Consider the following 16,941-nt stretch of genomic DNA (forward strand, 5'->3'; position numbering starts at 1 on the left):
TAAGAAGTGGACATGAAGCTCTTCACGAAGTGCTCAGTTCTTCCAAGCAATTTGGGTGGCTCTGAAAAGAGCCGTTGTTTTGGTTGGGAGAGGCAAGACCACCTCGTTCCACTTCTACTTGCCCTTGGCCTTGTGGTGGCTCTCGGTCTTCTTGGGCAGCAGCACGGCCTGGATGTTGGGCAGCACGCCGCCCTGCGCGATCGTCACCTTGCCCAGCAGCTTGTTGAGCTCCTCGTCGTTGCGGATGGCCAGCTGCAGGTGGCGCGGGATGATGCGCGTCTTCTTGTTGTCGCGCGCCGCGTTGCCCGCCAGCTCCAGGATCTCGGCCGTCAGGTACTCCAGCACGGCCGCCAGGTACACCGGGGCGCCGGCGCCCACGCGCTCGGCGTAGTTGCCCTTGCGCAGCAGGCGGTGCACGCGCCCCACAGGAAACTGCAGCCCGGCGCGGGACGAACGCGTCTTCGCCTTGGCGCGAGCCTTGCCGCCCTGCTTGCCGCGTCCAGACATCTCCTAAAGCCCAGCGGTGGAGTCACTCAACAGCGTCCCGAGAGGGACAGAAAGCGCTCTTTATGGCGTCGTCCGGGGGCGAAAAGGCAGCGCTGCGATTGGCCACTTTTCATTTTCGATTAGACCAATGGAAGGCGGCCGTGCGGGCCGCGGACGGTCAACGGGCGAGCCGGGATTGTGACGTCACAGAAGCACAATCACCAATCGCCGCAGACCTTCTCCGCGCCTCATTTACGTATCGCCCTCTAGATAAGGCAGCGCGGGTTGGCTGGCTTCTTATTGTTTCTTCTCTCTCGGTGCGAGATGCCGGAACCGTCGAAGTCGGTGCCAGCCCCGAAGAAGGGGTCGAAGAAGGCGGTGACCAAGGCGCAGAAGAAGGACGGCAAGAAGCGCAAGCGCAGCCGCAAGGAGAGCTACTCGGTGTACGTGTACAAGGTGCTGAAGCAGGTGCACCCGGACACGGGCATCTCGTCCAAGGCCATGGGCATCATGAACTCGTTCGTGAACGACATCTTCGAGCGCATCGCGGGCGAGGCGTCGCGCCTGGCGCACTACAACAAGCGCTCGACCATCACGTCGCGGGAGATCCAGACGGCCGTGCGGTTGCTGCTGCCTGGCGAGCTGGCGAAGCACGCCGTGTCGGAGGGCACCAAGGCCGTCACCAAGTACACCAGCGCCAAGTGAGCCCGCGAGTGAGTCTCACGCTGCCTACAAAGGCTCTTTTCAGAGCCACCCACTGTTTCTAAGAATACGCTGTTTCACTTTGGGCGTATGTTTTGAGTGTATTTGTATCTACATAGTTAGGCATTGCTGAAGCACGCTGATCTTCTGAGACGTCAGAGGGGCTAACCATGTGTATTTTGGAGATCTGGTTTTCTTGCTGTTAGAATTTTATGAGGAATGAAGAAAGGCACGCTCCTCAACCACCAGGGCTGAGGCTGTAGTCGATAGTCTCGAGAGCAGGCAGAACGTGGCTGGAGCTCCGATTTTCACTCCTGTCACCTAGTGCGTGTGTTCATGAACTATTGGCCACAACTGGAGCAAAGTTTAAGTTGCAGCTCTTATCCTGAAGAGCTGATCTCCCTGTGCCTTGGCATCCCCTACCGAGCCAGAGAACCCGGCGCGGGCCGAGCCGCTAGGTCGGAGTTAGGGGACTTGGCCGAGGCCCGGTGACTGCTTCAGAGAGGAACCCCTACCGCCTGCGCTTTCCTGGTGCTGCTTTCCGTGCACTGTGCCCGCGCCCTGGGCCTTAGCATCCGCCCTACCTGTAAAATTACAAGCACTGTTTAAAGAATTACGTGGCTCTTCATAGAAGTGTATTCAGGTCAGTTTGATGAATTAAAGCCGAGTGTTTTTCTCGTCAGGCTATGACTCGGAAAGTGTTTTTTCCAGATAGAGGCCTGGCTAGCTTCACTGTGCAGAACCACTAGCTGGAGGAGGCCCGGGTGCAGCTGCGGAGATCCGTGCTCAGGAGAAACGAGTTAGAAAGTGGCTGACGCGAAAGGAGGTAGTGCAACTAGTGTGCTTGTTTGTAAGGCAAATCTTTCTTTGCTTTTGTTTGCTTTTTGAGGCAGTCTCATTATTAGTTCACGCTGGCCTTGAACTCACTATGTAGCCCAGGTTGACCTGGAACTCACTCCAATCCTGCCTCAGCCTCCTGAGTGCTGGGATTACAGGCCTGCTCCACCACGCCTGGCCCTAAGGCAAATTTTGAGACTTGCTTTTCAGTCCTACCTTCACGTGTCTATTTATCCTGCGAGTTGGTCTCGAGGGTCCTATACGTGCATCGGCAAAGCCAACAACATCTTGGAACACAGTAGGAGAATAAAGCCTCGGAATTAGAGCGGGCAAAGAGCAAACGAGCCTGCTGGAGGCGAGAAGACCGCGTCAGAGTCAGGGGAGGAGCTCCCGCGGACCGGCCGGAGCCCGGCCAGGGGGCGGCGGTCCTTTGGCTCCAGAGAGGCTGGGGTGAATGTGGCCAGAGGGGCTCCGGGCGCCTTGAGAGGGATATGAAGTTCATCCAGCGCGGAAACTGGATTTCTTCAGAATGTTAACAAGTCTTGTGTAATGTGCGATGCAGATTCTGTGCTCGTTCCCTAGTGGGCGCGCTGGGAGTAGATTAGAAAGGAGAAAATCAGAGGTCAGGCGGTTGGAGAGATCCGCCGTCAGCGAGAACCGGAAGCAAAGCTGGCAGAGCGAGCTGCAGAGGGAGCCTCGGGGAGAACCGGGCAGAGCAGGTCCTGGCTCCGGGAGGCGCTTCGGGCTGCCGAGCCCAGGACGCGGAGAACCCGTCCTGATTGTTTATTGCACAAATTATATTCCTATCTTTGAAATTCTGTCAGTAGGACGGTGATCAAGATTAAGAAATTTCCAGGATTGGTTTCTCAATGGCATTGCGTGTGTTTCAGCTCGTCAGTGAGTCCGTGTCTCACAGCGCTGTGTTAGTGGAAGGCGAAAGCGAAAGAGGACAGGACTCAGCCCCAGCGCTTCTCCGGCCGCCTGAGCCCTGGGTGGTGGGCCAGCAGGCGGCCGGCCGGGATTTTCTAGTGATGACGAAACCGCGCACACACCGTGGGCTTCCTTGATATCCTGTTCCCACACTCTTGCTTGTCTTTGGTCTTTTGTTTCGGTTTGAAGAAGCGCGGGCTTTTATGCCCACCTGCAGGAAAGGAAAGCTGCGTGAGGAAGTGCGCTGCCGGGCTGCCGGACTGCCGGAAGGGAGCAAAATCTGGAGGCTCCGTGCGAGGCTCAGCCTGAGCTTCCCAAAGCCGCCTAGGGCTGCGACTGCCCCGGTGTGCGTCATGTCCCCAATTTCCCCACAGTGAGACCGGAGACCAAGCCACTGGAGCATTCGAGCAGCCATGGAGCTTCACGTCCGCACCCTCGTGCCAGGGAGCCGAGCCCGATTCTTCCACATGAGCTTGATGTGAACCAGGTCCCTTCCAGCCGGGATGAAGCCACTTTTGTCCTAATCAAATTTCTTTCCCACAGTGCAGAGTCCACGTGGCGCTGCCGCCGCCCGGCCCTCACTCCTGTCTGTACACAGCTCTAGACCGCCCGCCTCCGCGGTCCTCATGCCGCACCAGAGCTGTTCATTCAGGAGCATTCGGGCGGCCCAGCCGGGCAGCAAAGGGGCACGGGGCAGAGCCTGACAGCCTCAAGTTCAGCCCCTCCTCGCAGGACACCCGGAACTCACCCGCTCGTGGAGTACAAGGTTGACAGGCGGAGAGCAAGGGAAGCAGGCTAAGGAGGGCAAGAGGGCTCGGCCGGGGAGGAGGAAGAAACGGGAAAACGCATCGGCCCCCATTCTGACCAGGAAATGAGAGTCCGGGTTAAGGCCGAGCAGACTGCGTCCTTTGCCTCGGTCTGGCCTCTTGTCTAAAATGTGCTCTTTGTTGAAGATGCGGTGTCGCCTCCACCTCTGTCACCTCTTTGCCCCCTCTCCGGTGCTCCCGCGGCGTGTGCCACATGCACCTTTGCAGGTAGTGACTTTCACTCTTATCAATCTACCTTTTTTCATTTCTCCTCCTCTTCCTTTTCTTTCTCCAACTTTCTCCTTCTTCCTTTCTACAAGGCCCCAGCAAAGAAACCCAGAAGGGCAGAAGTAAAAATTGTTTCCTTTCCTGTTTGAGGCTTCTAGACTAATTAGGTATTTCTAAGTAATGACAAACTTTCACAAGTGCTCCTTTTTAGGTGGCTTGCTTTTATAGCGTTCTTCTCTCATATCCTTTATCTTCTTGGAAGGACTTGATTTTATCTGTCTATCTATCTATCTATCTATCTATCTATGTATCATATATATGCATATTCTCTTTATTCACAGAGTGGTAGGGTTTGTTGGTGGGGTATGGAGAAATCTTGAGGCTCTTATCATGACTATCCTATTTTAATTTTAGCTTTAGGATACTGTTTAGAAATTTCAAAATGTTGTATCCCAGTGAAAGACTTATTCAAACAGAAGGTTAAGAGAATGAAAATTATTATTATAACTAACATGAGGTGTGATCAAAACATACAGTGCTTGTTTAAAATTTTAAAGATTTGTTACAGTAAAAGACATTGCTGTTAATCTACCTCAAACACTCTCACTTTGAACACACTTTTCCCATCATCTTTCCTCTTTCTGGAGCAGTTTTGGAAGTTCTCTTTCCTATATTTATGAACTGCAGTTGAAACTCACTGAATCCTGCTGCTGAATGCCTTCCAATAGCCAGACAGACAGACTTATAAAAACATGACAGCGTGTCCTCAGCCACCTGTCACTGGTTCTGGCAGTGTGACTTATGGCTTGTCCCCAAAGTGAAAATGACCGTGAAAAGTCAAAGTTTGGAATCAATTCAGGACATTAGGCAGCCAGAACAGCACAGCTAAAGACACTCAGCAAAGAGGGCTTACAGAACTGTCTCAGAAAGGGGCGAGAATATGGGATAAGTGTGTTTGAAGGAAGAGGAAGTATTTTGGGGGGATCAATGGCAATGTGTCTTTATTGTAATCATTTTTTTTCAAACTCAAGAACTGAGACACCGTATTTTTTAATCCTACCTTGAAAATGCAACAGAACATGAATCTAATGTGAGTATGAAGAGGTAACAGAAGCTGGATGTGGTGGCACACACCTGTAACCCCAGTTATCTGGGAAGCTTAGGCTGAACGATTGTTCCAGGCCAGTGTGGCAGTTTAGCTAGCTCCTGTATCAAAGTAAAATTCTAAAAATGGTTGGGGTTTTAGCTTAATCCTCAGTACTAGAAAAGGGGAGAGTGATAGTGAACAAGTTACTGAAGATCATTGAATATGAATGCTAAAAATCTTAGCTAAAAACTATAGCACTAAGATCATACTGATCTAAGGCACCAAGTAATCCAAATAAGAGAAATATTACAACTTCCAATCTGCTAGATATCTGAAACCTGAGTTCTAAAATTGAAGAATAAATTCCAAGAACAACAGAGGTTAAGAGTAGGAAGAATTTATTGAAAGAAAGGCAGCTTCTAAGAGAAAAACAATGAGGACTAGAAAGTGGGTTGACAGCCCACCCACCTCTCAAAGGTGTTTTATGGGGCAAAGCCATGAGGTGAGCTGGGTACAAAGTGGGACAAAACTTTAAGTTCCAGGCCGGGGATTTAGCTCAGTGGCACTGTGCCTGCCTTGCAAGCACAAGGTCCTGAGTTCGATCCCTGGTACCAAAAAAACCTAAACAAACTACAAGTTCCAGTGGAAAATCATGAGGTGGGACAAAACTATGATTAACCAATAAGATTATAAGTATAGTCACCCAGATAATATTGATTAAATGGGGATCCAATGGGAAAGCTAGTCATGTAGCAAAGTGTCCATGGATTTCCCTGAAGGAATGGGATAGCTAGGGATGGTTTGGTTCCCTCTTAAGTTGATTGATGTCTATTTAGAATATCAATCACTTCTTCATATCAGACATACCATATCATCAATCATATCAGACCCTTCTTGGCCTGCTATTCATCCCTAGGGAAAATAGATAGGTGTAGTAATTTCTGTCTTCTTACTGTTAATCTTCAGTGAATGTGGCTCAATTGTTTTCTATGCTGAGGGCCCATCCCTGTCCAACTGCCTTATAGTATTCTTAACTAACTGAGCTATCTGCAATAATACAAAGTCAATGTAACCATTTTGCTCAGTTCTCCGCATTAATTTTCAGTGTCCAGTGGAGCAAGTGCTGTCATCTTCACCCTCTGTGTAAAAGTAGAAATCAGCCCCAGGTAAAAGTGAATTTACACCCAGGCTTTGTCTCATTGCAAAGGCTGATCTCTTAACTCCTCCTCAAAGTAACTACACACAAACACTGAAGAGGAAGACATCGCATTTTAAACTGTGCCAGGGTTTTTAATAATTGTTTGAGTTAGAAGCATTTCACAGTGCATCCATGGGAGGGAGGGAACACGCCCTTCAGTCTCTGGAGTGTGACTCTTAAATACATGGACATAGCCAGATGAGCTGCAGAATCCTGGGGATGTACCACACGTGAGAGGCATCCCTCCAAGGAGGAACGAACACCCAGAACCCCATGGGGACCTATAAGCTTCCCAAGCTTCTTCCTTATGGTGGAGGAGGGACGTGGGCAGGCCACAAAGAAGATGACCCTGGCCACAGGGAGCATAAGACGCCTGCAGCCGAGCCAGCAGGGTGGTGGTGACCGATGGCACTGTGACTCACTTCATCTCTACTTGGTGGAGTTCTGGGTGGGGGCTGGAGGATCTTCAGACAGATAAAAGGCATTCAGAGGAAGCCTCTCCCTGAATTTGCTGTTACCCAAGCGCTCTCAGTTTGAAGTGCAAAGGGGCAGATTTTGGGATGGCGTTTACCAAACCCTCTCACTACCCTATGTGCATAAAATATTAAATATATGAAGTGATGCACATGTCAGTAGGCATTCAGTAGGCCCAAGTATCAGGAGGTAGTGAATCATCCATTGTCTAGGCTATGATTTAGAGGTATTGGTATTTTGTGTTTTGCCTAGTCTGCTTCTTCTGAATTTTTAGCCATGTCCATGAATTGCAGTGTGGTGACTGACGCTGATTGCTGAGCTGCGACTCCAGTCTGGTGCTAATCACCTGGATCCCGGCCGAGCTCATGAGGCCAAGGGGTTCCCCCTGACATGCACCTCCATTGTCAGACTCAGGTTCCAGGCCACACATACTTCTGAGTAACTGCACCGTATCCAGGGGTTTCCACACCCCTTGGGTTCTGTAACTGCTAGGCTCACTAATTTCTGGCCAGGTGCTGCACTTTTGATGGCATATTTACCAGAAAAGATTCACATCAAGAGCAGTCAGATGGGGCCCGCTGTGCTAGGCCACTCAGGTCCCGGCACATCCGGTGTTCGCCGCCCTGAAGTCCACTGCCTCATGTCCCGCTGGAGGTCTCATCACAGGGACTTCGCGGGCTGCACCCCAGCTTTCAGCAGAGCTGTCCTTTCTGGAGACCAGCCCCAAACCAAGTTGCTAGGGACTCCTGCAGTAAGTCTCTAGTCCCCACCTGCCCAGTGCTCGACACTAGGTTGAAGAAAAACTTAAGACAGCCAAAGAGAAAGTGTGAACTGGGACGGCCAATGCTCCTTTGCCAAAAGGCCCTGGTCTGTCTCACCTACTGAATTTTATTATTCATCAATCAGGGTAAAGGTGCAATATGTGTATAGATGTGCAGTTGTGCAATTACCATGGAAACCAGTGTAGACAAGGCTTTAAAGAGAAGTCAAAGCATTTTCAAATTAGAAGCAAGACAGACAAAATATGTGGTTGTAATTAGAGCACTGTGTCCTTCAGGCTATGAAGGCACTAAGGTGGGAATGGAGTTTGGGTGCGGTTCCTCGGACCTCAGCTCCACCTGTTATCTTGTGTCAGGCTCGCAGCTTCCTAGGCCGTACTCTTGGCTCGCCCGGGGGAGGTCATGGTGACCTGTGCAGCAAGCAGTGCCCATGAGATGCTTCTGTGAGTCATGCAGCTTCAGTCAGGCTCGCTTCTTAAAGCCAGTCAAGGGGTTAACTCTTTACAGCTTACATTGCTTACGGCATGCTCTGGGCATAATATTGCTGGTTCTGGCACTGAGTCACCTCATCCTTCACACAAAATCAAGTGGAGGCGAAGGGCTTTGATAAAGACACTTTCACTCCTGAGGGGGAATCCCCAGGGATTTAGAGCCTTTCAAGAACCATGCACAAATCTTTATTATATAAAGAGATCAGAAAATATTATCATGCAGTACTAAAATTTTCATTCTAGGTTTAGTTCAAAGTGGAAGGTCAGGCAAAGAAGGGACAGGATACAGGGAGGGGCTGATTGGTAAACTTCAGACACGAAACGAGGCTTGTAATCCACACTCCTCCCACATGCCTCTCCTCAGGATAAGCAGGTTCTCTTCCCCTGGTAGTAGGGATGGTGGGTCTCACAGGACGCCCTCACCACCCGCCTCAGGGTCAAAGACAGAAGTCACTGAGTCCTTCCCTTTCCTAAATTATTCAGTTCAAAACATTCAGTATGCCAAAGTTAGGGTAGTGTGTCATTACCAGTCCAAAACATATGCAGAGCTGTAGAAATGAGCTTTATTTTAATTAATTACTTTATTTATTTTGAGACAGGCTCTTGCTATGTAGTTCAGGCTGGCCTTGAACTCACCCTGTAGGCCAGGCCGGCCAGGGCCACTAGGCTATCTGCCTGCCTCAGCCCCCTACGTGCCAGGATTACAGGCCTCCACACCCAGCAAGGCAAGTCTTTTAAGCATGTTGTTGAGGTTAAAGATGATACCCCAAGCAGGGTGCTTTGGTGTGCTGAATCCTTTAATGAGGCCTCAGAAGTAGTCCCTCTCTCTGGCCTTCCTGTCTCCTGATTTTTCTCTGCACCAAAACAAGCCACAGAAAATGTAGCAGACATCCCTGTCCAGTACTAGTGGGCTATAAGTGGCACCTGCTTCTTGCCTTCCATAATTCAGCTATATTGTTTTCTATCAGGAGTCAGACTGAAGCTCTACCTGACTCAAATGCGCATGTCAGCTTTTGGACTGGCGAGTATGGCCCCGCCCCCAGTGGCTGCCTCGAAAACCTAGGCCCTGCTCTGTGAAGTGGCAGAGCGCTGCTGAGTTGCTGCAGCTGAGGTCGGTGTGACCCCAATTAAAACCCTTTGCCCTGAACTACGGCTTCTCACTGATCCGATGGGTTGCTGGCTAATTATACCCAGTACTGGTTTGTTCTTTCCAAGCAAGATAAACAGTGCCTCCTCCCTTTTACAGCCCTGCTCAGAGCCATTGTGCCAGATGTTTGCCCCTATGTCATTAATGTCTTCAAAACATACCCTGCTCACTTTCTTCCCACACCTATAATCAATAAATACCAGATGTACTTGGGGGCCTTTGTCTTTGTTGCCCAGAGTAGCAATGATCAGCCCCAAGACCCAGCTTTCTGAGACTTGTTTCCGTCTTTATTCTTATCACCTTAGTGTTGTGTGGCCTCACAGGAGACCGGGACCCACTGCAGAGGTCTCTGGTGATGTCCCCTTTCCCGTCCCTATAAGAAACTAGAATCCTTCTTGCTCAAAGACACATGTAAAACTTGACAAATATTATTCCTACTCTCCTTGCTGCTTCTATGTTAGAACAGGGATAAGGTAATTCTCTGGCCTTTCAAAGACATTCGTTCTGGACCAGCCTACCCTTCCGGGAGGAAGGAATGTCCCACAAAGAGGCCAGGGCAACCGGACAGAAAGGCCCTGTGGGTTTCCCTTTCATGCCCACAGTCAGGCCACTCCCTTTTCCTCCAATTCCATTTCCACACAGCTGACCTCTCCTCAAACTAGAGCAAAACATGGGACAATTTTCCCTGAGTCTTTGAGTCTTCATTTCTGAAGGCTTTGTATCACATAAAACTCTGATGAAATAAATCTTTTGTGGTTTTCTTTTGCATTGACTATGACTCTTAATAGGGGGAGAAAAGGTACCATGCCTTTTTATCCCTACAGTTTGAATCTTCCTGCTCTGATAAATTACTAACTGCAATGTAATTATATCAAAATTCTACAGGGTTGGGGCCAGGAATTTAGCTCAGTGATTGCACTGCTGCCCGCAAGCTCAGGGACTGTAGTTTGATCCCCAGTACCAAAACAAACAAACAAACACTGAAGGGTTTCCATATATTTTTCTTTAAACTTGAAATAAGGTACAATGTTTAAAACAGTTTTCAGTGGAAACAGAAAAAGGTAACAATTGTTCCTAGTATTTAGCATAATCATTTTATCACTTCTATATTTTATTCCTTATTGACCAGACTCAATCCTCTATACTCAAAATACATCCTAAATATAACAGATGTTAAAATCCATACTAGAGGGCTGGGGATTTAGCTCAGTGGTTCTGCCGCCTGCCTCACAAGTACAAGGTTCCAGTTCAAACCCCAGTACAAAAAAAAAAAAAAAAAGAAGACATACTAGAGGGCTGAGTGTGGTGGCACATGCTTGTAATCACATCACTCGGGATCGTCATGAGTGTGAGGCCAGCCTGGGCTACATAGTGAGTTCAAAGCTGTCCTGAGCTACACTGAGTGACCCTGTCTCCACCCTCCCCCCAAAAACCCATACTAGAACTGGAGGTGTAGCTCAAAGGTGAAGCCCTGGCAAACAAGGACTTTTGCTCAATCCCTGGTCTCTCAACCCTGGCCCCAATCATGCTGCTCACCAAAGAGAAACACTCAAGACAGTTACTGCTGGCACAGGTGGGTATAACAAACCCTGTTTAGGGAAGGGTGGTGCCATTAATCAGACACCTTAAGGTCTACAAGCTCTGTGATAAAGCATTTCAATTCTAGACTATCCTCAGAAAACAGATTACACAGTTTTTCTTTATAATACAAAAACATTTAGAAAATGCTTTATGGTAAATACTAGAGATTCGTTAAAATGTATCACAAAAAATTCTTATGATGAAATGTTAAGGAGACATTTAAAATCTTCCCTAAGGCAAATTTCCGAAAATTTTAGCTGTAAGCATAGATTGCCTTGGACAAGGAAAATTGTACAATATAGTAGAACTTTAGTAATGCTTCTTAGGGTTAAAAATTATGCCTCATCAGCAGGGAAGATTGGAGGTATTTACAAATGTGTCTGATTAGTGAATCGCAGGTTAAAACTTTATTATGGGGCCAGGTGTCCCGGCCCGCGGGTAAGTCAACGAAGACCCTAGAGGGGGAGCGAGGATGAGAGGGGACAGGGGACACGAGAGATGGAGACAAGACAGGTTTCTGATCAAGTCTCGTTTATTGCGGAAGCTGCTACAACATATATACCGTAGAGCGAAAGGGGAAGAGTAAGAGGAGGGCACTGGGGCTACTTCCTTGTTGCCGGGTAGATCTGCAACAAGCCCGGGCATGTCCGAAATAGGCACTCAAGAGTTCTGGGGGGGGGGGCAAGGCCCCCCACAGGTCCTCCCTTTAAAATTGTAATTGTAAGAAAGTTGTCAGGAGAGCCAAGCCTGCGGGGGCTGAGCCTGTCTTAGGTCAGAGCAACAAACGTGTCTGCACCGTGCACCTTACCCGTCCTCGGTTAACCAGGGAATTAAAGCTCTGGCACCTGTCTTAGGCGGCACACGAGGGCTCTCTCATTGCATGGCACGCTTGCTCAGTTGCCCGTCATTGGCTTGCCAGCCCTCTCACCAGGTACTCATCCTGATCAGCCATGGCTAACCGATTATAATGGACCTGTATGGGCGCTGTTTTTATTGCCTCGATTTGGGCTTTTAGGAAGGCCACGATTTTGTTATAAAGTATGGGCCCTAAGGAAATGAGCAAGAGTAGACCCAATAGAGGCCCCAACAAAGGGAGGAGATAGGGGAGAAAACCATTGAGGCCAGTCCAGAGGGGATTTTGAATGAGTTCTTGTCGTCTTGAAGTTCGCGAATTTTTCCCCTGACGATCCCAGATTTGTTGGCATAAAAACAATGTTCATTTAGGGCTATGCAAATCCCTCCTTGTTTTGCCGTGAGGAGGTCCAGGCCCCTTCTATTTTGAAGGACCACCTCAGCCAGAGAATCAATCTGATCTTGTGTATCTGTAAGAGTGTTGGAGAGAGCTTGAACATCATTAATCAATTGGTTGGATAATTTGGCATAGGAATGTAATGCCACTCCGACGCCAGGAGAGCCAGTGGCAAGGGCGCCGGACACCCCTAGCCCCACAAGCAAGGGGACCAGTGAGACGGCCCTTTTATGTCGCCCAGCGATATAGTCAAAGCTGGGCAAGGGCACTGGCTCATCTCCAGGAATAAGGGAGATGTCCGGGGGAACAGTTGCCACCACGCACAGCCCAGTCCAATTAGTGGGGAGGGAGGTGAATACCAAGCTCCCTCCACAGACGAGCACGTGACCCGGGGCAGGGCAAATGGCGGCAGGGCCATTAAGCGTTACAGAGCAGAGAGAGAAATTTTGGACTCCAACATGTATATCGAAGCTGTTGTTGTGGCCCGAATTTAGATAACAAACTGAGGCATTGAACTGTACTGGCTGGACCCTGAAAGGCAGAGAAAAACTGCAATTGTAACTAGAACTGTTGGCATAGTCAGTTTGGTCGGCAACTGGCAAGGCAAGGGGCAGGGGTGTGCCAAGAGTCAAGCATAGCCAACGATCCGCAGCAAAGGCTGGGTTGGATGTATTGATCAAATGATAAGTGGCCTCTAGGACACTCAGGGTTTGGGCGTCAGGGTCTGGGCCTCGAGGTTTGGGAAGGACCAGTGGATGATAATTTAGGGAGGGATACATCTCTTGGATGATAGTCTCAAGTTGTTTTTGCACTCGCTCTTCCCTGAGCTGATCTGAAGGCCCACCACCATCAGATATATGGATTGGGGCCTGTGGTGGCCAGGAACAGCAACAGACCATGCAACAGATTCAGGGATGTCATCTCTTTAACCTGTAAGCAAAATTTCATCCTGCGATGTAAACAAGGCTGGGCTGTAGATAAGAGAGTTAGGCTAACCTGATTAAGCTTTTGAAGATAACCAATACTACAATAACATATTCAGAACTTAACCAATATAAACATTTTGTAACAACATATTCAGTGCTTAAATATCAAGGACAACCAATACAATCAATTTATAACATATTTAGATAATATTCATTGTGATATGTCTCCCATAAGATTATATAATGTAAAATTTACTAGGGGGTCCCTTTAATGAATTAAGACCAGAATAATCATTTTCTGGGTGGCCACTTCTATATTCATCAAAGGGAGTTCCCATCTATAATCGTTTTGACAAACAATTAAGAATATATATCTTTTTATTTTATAACTGTTAATTGCAATTTGATTGTTGCGTGTGGGTGACAATGCACGTCACTTTCATAAAATAAATTTCAGTGGTACTTTGATCAATTAACAACCTGGGAAGAGAAGCATGTCTTTAGTTTAATAATATTTATCTATAAGTCAATTTAACAATAGGTGAATATCCTTTGAAGAGGAAGGAACATATTGAGCTCAACTGTATGAACACAAACAACAGACAATAGACAAACATATGAGACAGTGTATAAAATTAGGGTGCACCCAAATATAACTAGCCAAATTGAATTATACTATACTCTTGATTATTAGATTGTAATTGTAGGCGCCATTGTTAACTGGTTAAGATTGGACAATGTCAGGTCATCGGCATCATCAGCACGCCTATCAACTTGTTTTACTAGGCGTTCTGGGAGCCACCTGGCTGACTTCATATCCTTGGAGTAAATACACACCGATCCTGGGCCCCAGATAAGTACAGGCTTGGGCCCGTGCCATGAGTGGTCCAGGGGGTCTTTCCACATCACCGAGGCAAATTGTCGTTGCATCTCTGGTTGCCAGAAACGATTGGCTGCAGATAAACCTTTGGCATCCAAATGTAAGAAGTTAAGAATAAATAGTGCATGTGATATCAGGTTTCTAGGTGACCCCTTGATAGGGTACCATTCCCCTCTTTTTATTTTATCTAATGTAAGTTTGAGTGTGAGGTTGGCTCTTTTTATAATGCCTTGTCCCTGTGGATTATATGGGATTCCCGTTATCTGTGTTATTTCTAATTGTTTGCAAAACTTTGAGAAGCCAGAACTGGCATAGCCTGGACCATTGTCCGTCTTAATTTGTTGTGGACATCTAAGTACTGAGAAGGCAACTAGAAGGTGGGCAATTACATGTTTAGTAGCCTTCCCGGATTGTAGGGTGGCAAATACAAATCCACTATATGTATTAATGTTGACATGTATATATTTAAAATTTCCAAATTTAGGGTAATGTGTGACATCCATATAGTGTATAACATACATTTGGGCCCAAGATTTAGGTACGGCCTGAATAGCTGAAGCTACAAAGGACTGGCTCAATGGGCTGTACAATACCTGTAGAGTGTTTACCTAGCCCTTTGCCTGGAATGTACCCATTTTTAAACATCTGTGTAGTGACAATTTTATTAGGGCTAGAAATAATCATCCCCGTTTGTGATAATAGGTCTCTCCCCCATAGATTAATGGGTAACCCTGAGATGATATAAGGTTGAATGGTGCCCTGATTTCCATCTTGGTCTCTCCAGGTCAGATCTTTGGCACTTTGTTTAGGATTTTGACTCTGACCTATACCCCCGAGATGGGTGAGGGTGTCTTTTAATGGCCATGCCTGAGGCCAATCTTTTCCCTTGATGATAGTTACATCAGCACCAGTGTCTACCAATCCAGAAAATTGTCTCCCATCCAACCACAAGGTCATGAGAGGCTTTTGGGCTGAAAGCATCTCCGACCAGTAGACATCGGATGAGCCGAATCCCTGGCTGCCTAGGGCATTGTTAAGAGCCTTATTAGAGGTAGAGAGAAGGGGAAGGAGTAACAATTGAGCAAATTTTCGGCCTGATTGAATGGTGTTAATGACTTTGGGGGAAGAAACCATAACTCTAATCTCTCCGGAATAATCACTATCAATCACCCCCGGGTAGATCAGCAGCCCATCTATAGTGCTGTTGTTCTTGTCTATTATAAGCCCAAAGGTTTCCTTAGGCAGGGGCCCAAAGACCCCTGTCGGAAGGGCCTGTACCCCCATTTCTGGAGTCAATACTGTGTGGGCGGTGGAACTGAGGTCCAGTCCGGCACTTCCCATTGTTGCTCTGAAGAGGTCTGGAATGGATTGTTGTTTGCTGGAGCAAAATTGAGCGCCCCGTAAATTTGTTTGGAATTGGGGGCCCGGGGCTGGCCCCCTCTCCCGTTTCCCGAGTTCGAATCCTGGGGAGGGGGGAGGGGCCGGCCCTGGGCATCAGTCTTGGATTGGCACTCACTCGCCCAATGTCTCCCTCGATTGCATCGGGGGCAGGGCCCTGGGGGCGGAGCGTTGGGGCCCTGCATTTTAGGGGTCGGGCATTCTCTAGCAAAATGGCCGGTGGCCCCACACCGGAAGCACTTATTGCCGACGTGGCGTTGCAGGTATTGTTTGACTGTGAAGCCTTGCATGGCAGCTGCCATGGCAAGGCCCTGTTGGTAGGCGGCCCCAATCTCAGAGCAAAGGCGAATGTAGCCGGAAAGGTCAGTTTTCTTTTTATAGGGGCGGATAGCGGCCTGACAGGCGGCGTTGGCGTTTTCAAAAGCAAGCTGTTTAACGAAATCCGTCCCCGTCTCCGCGCTCCCAAAAATTCGGCCTGCCGCCGTGAGAAGGCGGTGGACAAAGTCCGCAAATGGCTCGTCTGGCCCCTGCCGGATATTAGTGAGGGAGGCACTTACGTCTCCTTTGGAGGGGAGTTTTCTCCAGGCCCTAGTGGCTGCGGTCTGAATCTGGGCATACAACCCCGCATCAAATTGCATCTGTTGGTCGTTGGCGGCGTAGGCCCCCTCCCCAAGGAGCATGTCAAGCACCCATCCATTCCCCGCCTGAGCATTGCGCCTAGCAGTTTCTCAGCAATTTTCAACATATCCAGATTTCCATAACAAATAATCACCTCCTGCAAGGGTGGCGCGGGCCAGGGTCTGCCAATCAATTGGGGTGAGCCAATTTTCTGCCACCGATTCTAAAATAGCCATGGTGTAAGGTGCAGTGGCCCCGTATTGAGCTGCAGCCATTTTAAGTTCTTTAATAACCTTGAAATCGAAACCTCTATGGTGTCTCCAGGCCTGGCCCTGTGCGTCAGCAGTTTTAGTTACAGGAAAGACTTCCACATTTTTAAGTTTCAGGGATACTCCCGACCCGGATGGCACCCTAGGGGCCGCCTCTCTAACGGGGGGTCGTGGCTTAAGTTTGTCTTCTCTACAGACATTTTCATGGGCTTTGCCTGTTCTTAAGCCTTCAAGCTGGGTAATAAGTTCTTGATGTTCCTTTTCTAACCTTATCTGTTCTTTTAGAAATTCTATTTTGTCCCGGAGTTCCTTTTGGGGATCAACAACAGGGCATGTCAAAGCGGGCGCAATGGGAGTGTTGGGTTCTGGAAGATAAGGAGGCGGACATTGAACTACGGGTGGCCAATCAGGATTGCGATATCTGGTTGCCTCCTCAAGATTGGTCCAGTCAGCCTCCCCCGGACCGTTCTGTGGGAAGGGGGGGTTTCTGAAGTGTCGGAGGGAAGGATACAAGGCTGGTTCCTCCTTAACAGGCGGGGCGGGGTTAGAGGCAGGGGCTGAAAGAGCGGGGGCGGAAGCTGAGGAGCGCCGAAGCTTTTCTTTAAAAGGCTTGGAAGAGGCAGAGCCCGCCTGTAAGCCCTCATCAATAACATTTTGTTTTTCCTTGTCTAAGTCATCGTCGCTATCAAAAGACATCAAGTCTTCTCCTTCATCCTTTGAAGGAGTCCCGTCCCGCAGGGGCTCGGGCCTCGGCGCCATCTTGGCGTCCCGCAGGGTATTTACAAACTCCTCACTCCGAGGGAGAGTGATCGACCCTTCCTCCGATCGGAGAGCTATCTCCCCGACCTGGATGGC

General features: G+C 48.7%; 2 protein-coding genes across 2 annotated transcripts; one reads left to right on the forward strand and one right to left on the reverse strand.

The window, feature by feature from the left end:
* Positions 1-77: 77 nt before the first annotated feature.
* H2ac13 (H2A clustered histone 13) lies at positions 78-543 on the reverse strand. Its single transcript, XM_087181121.1, has one exon. The coding sequence runs from the start codon at positions 505-507 to the stop codon at positions 115-117; it is 393 nt and encodes a 130-aa protein (XP_087037247.1). The 5' UTR covers positions 508-543; the 3' UTR covers positions 78-114.
* Positions 544-775: 232 nt separating this feature from the next.
* LOC101712020 (histone H2B type 1-K) lies at positions 776-14,438 on the forward strand. Its single transcript, XM_021260819.2, has one exon. The coding sequence runs from the start codon at positions 811-813 to the stop codon at positions 1,189-1,191; it is 381 nt and encodes a 126-aa protein (XP_021116478.1). The 5' UTR covers positions 776-810; the 3' UTR covers positions 1,192-14,438.
* The last annotated feature ends 2,503 nt before the right edge of the window (positions 14,439-16,941 follow it).

This window comes from Heterocephalus glaber, unplaced genomic scaffold, assembly GCF_053883595.1.
Source record: "Heterocephalus glaber isolate CG9 unplaced genomic scaffold, H.glaber_assembly_v1.0 deba00001472, whole genome shotgun sequence".
NCBI classification, from domain to species: Eukaryota; Metazoa; Chordata; class Mammalia; order Rodentia; family Bathyergidae; genus Heterocephalus; species Heterocephalus glaber.

Coding starts and splice junctions, on each gene's coding strand:
- H2ac13 (XM_087181121.1), bottom strand. CDS start 507: ATGTCTGGACGCGGCAAGCAGGGCGGCAAGGCTCGCGCCAAGGCGAAG.
- LOC101712020 (XM_021260819.2), top strand. CDS start 811: ATGCCGGAACCGTCGAAGTCGGTGCCAGCCCCGAAGAAGGGGTCGAAG.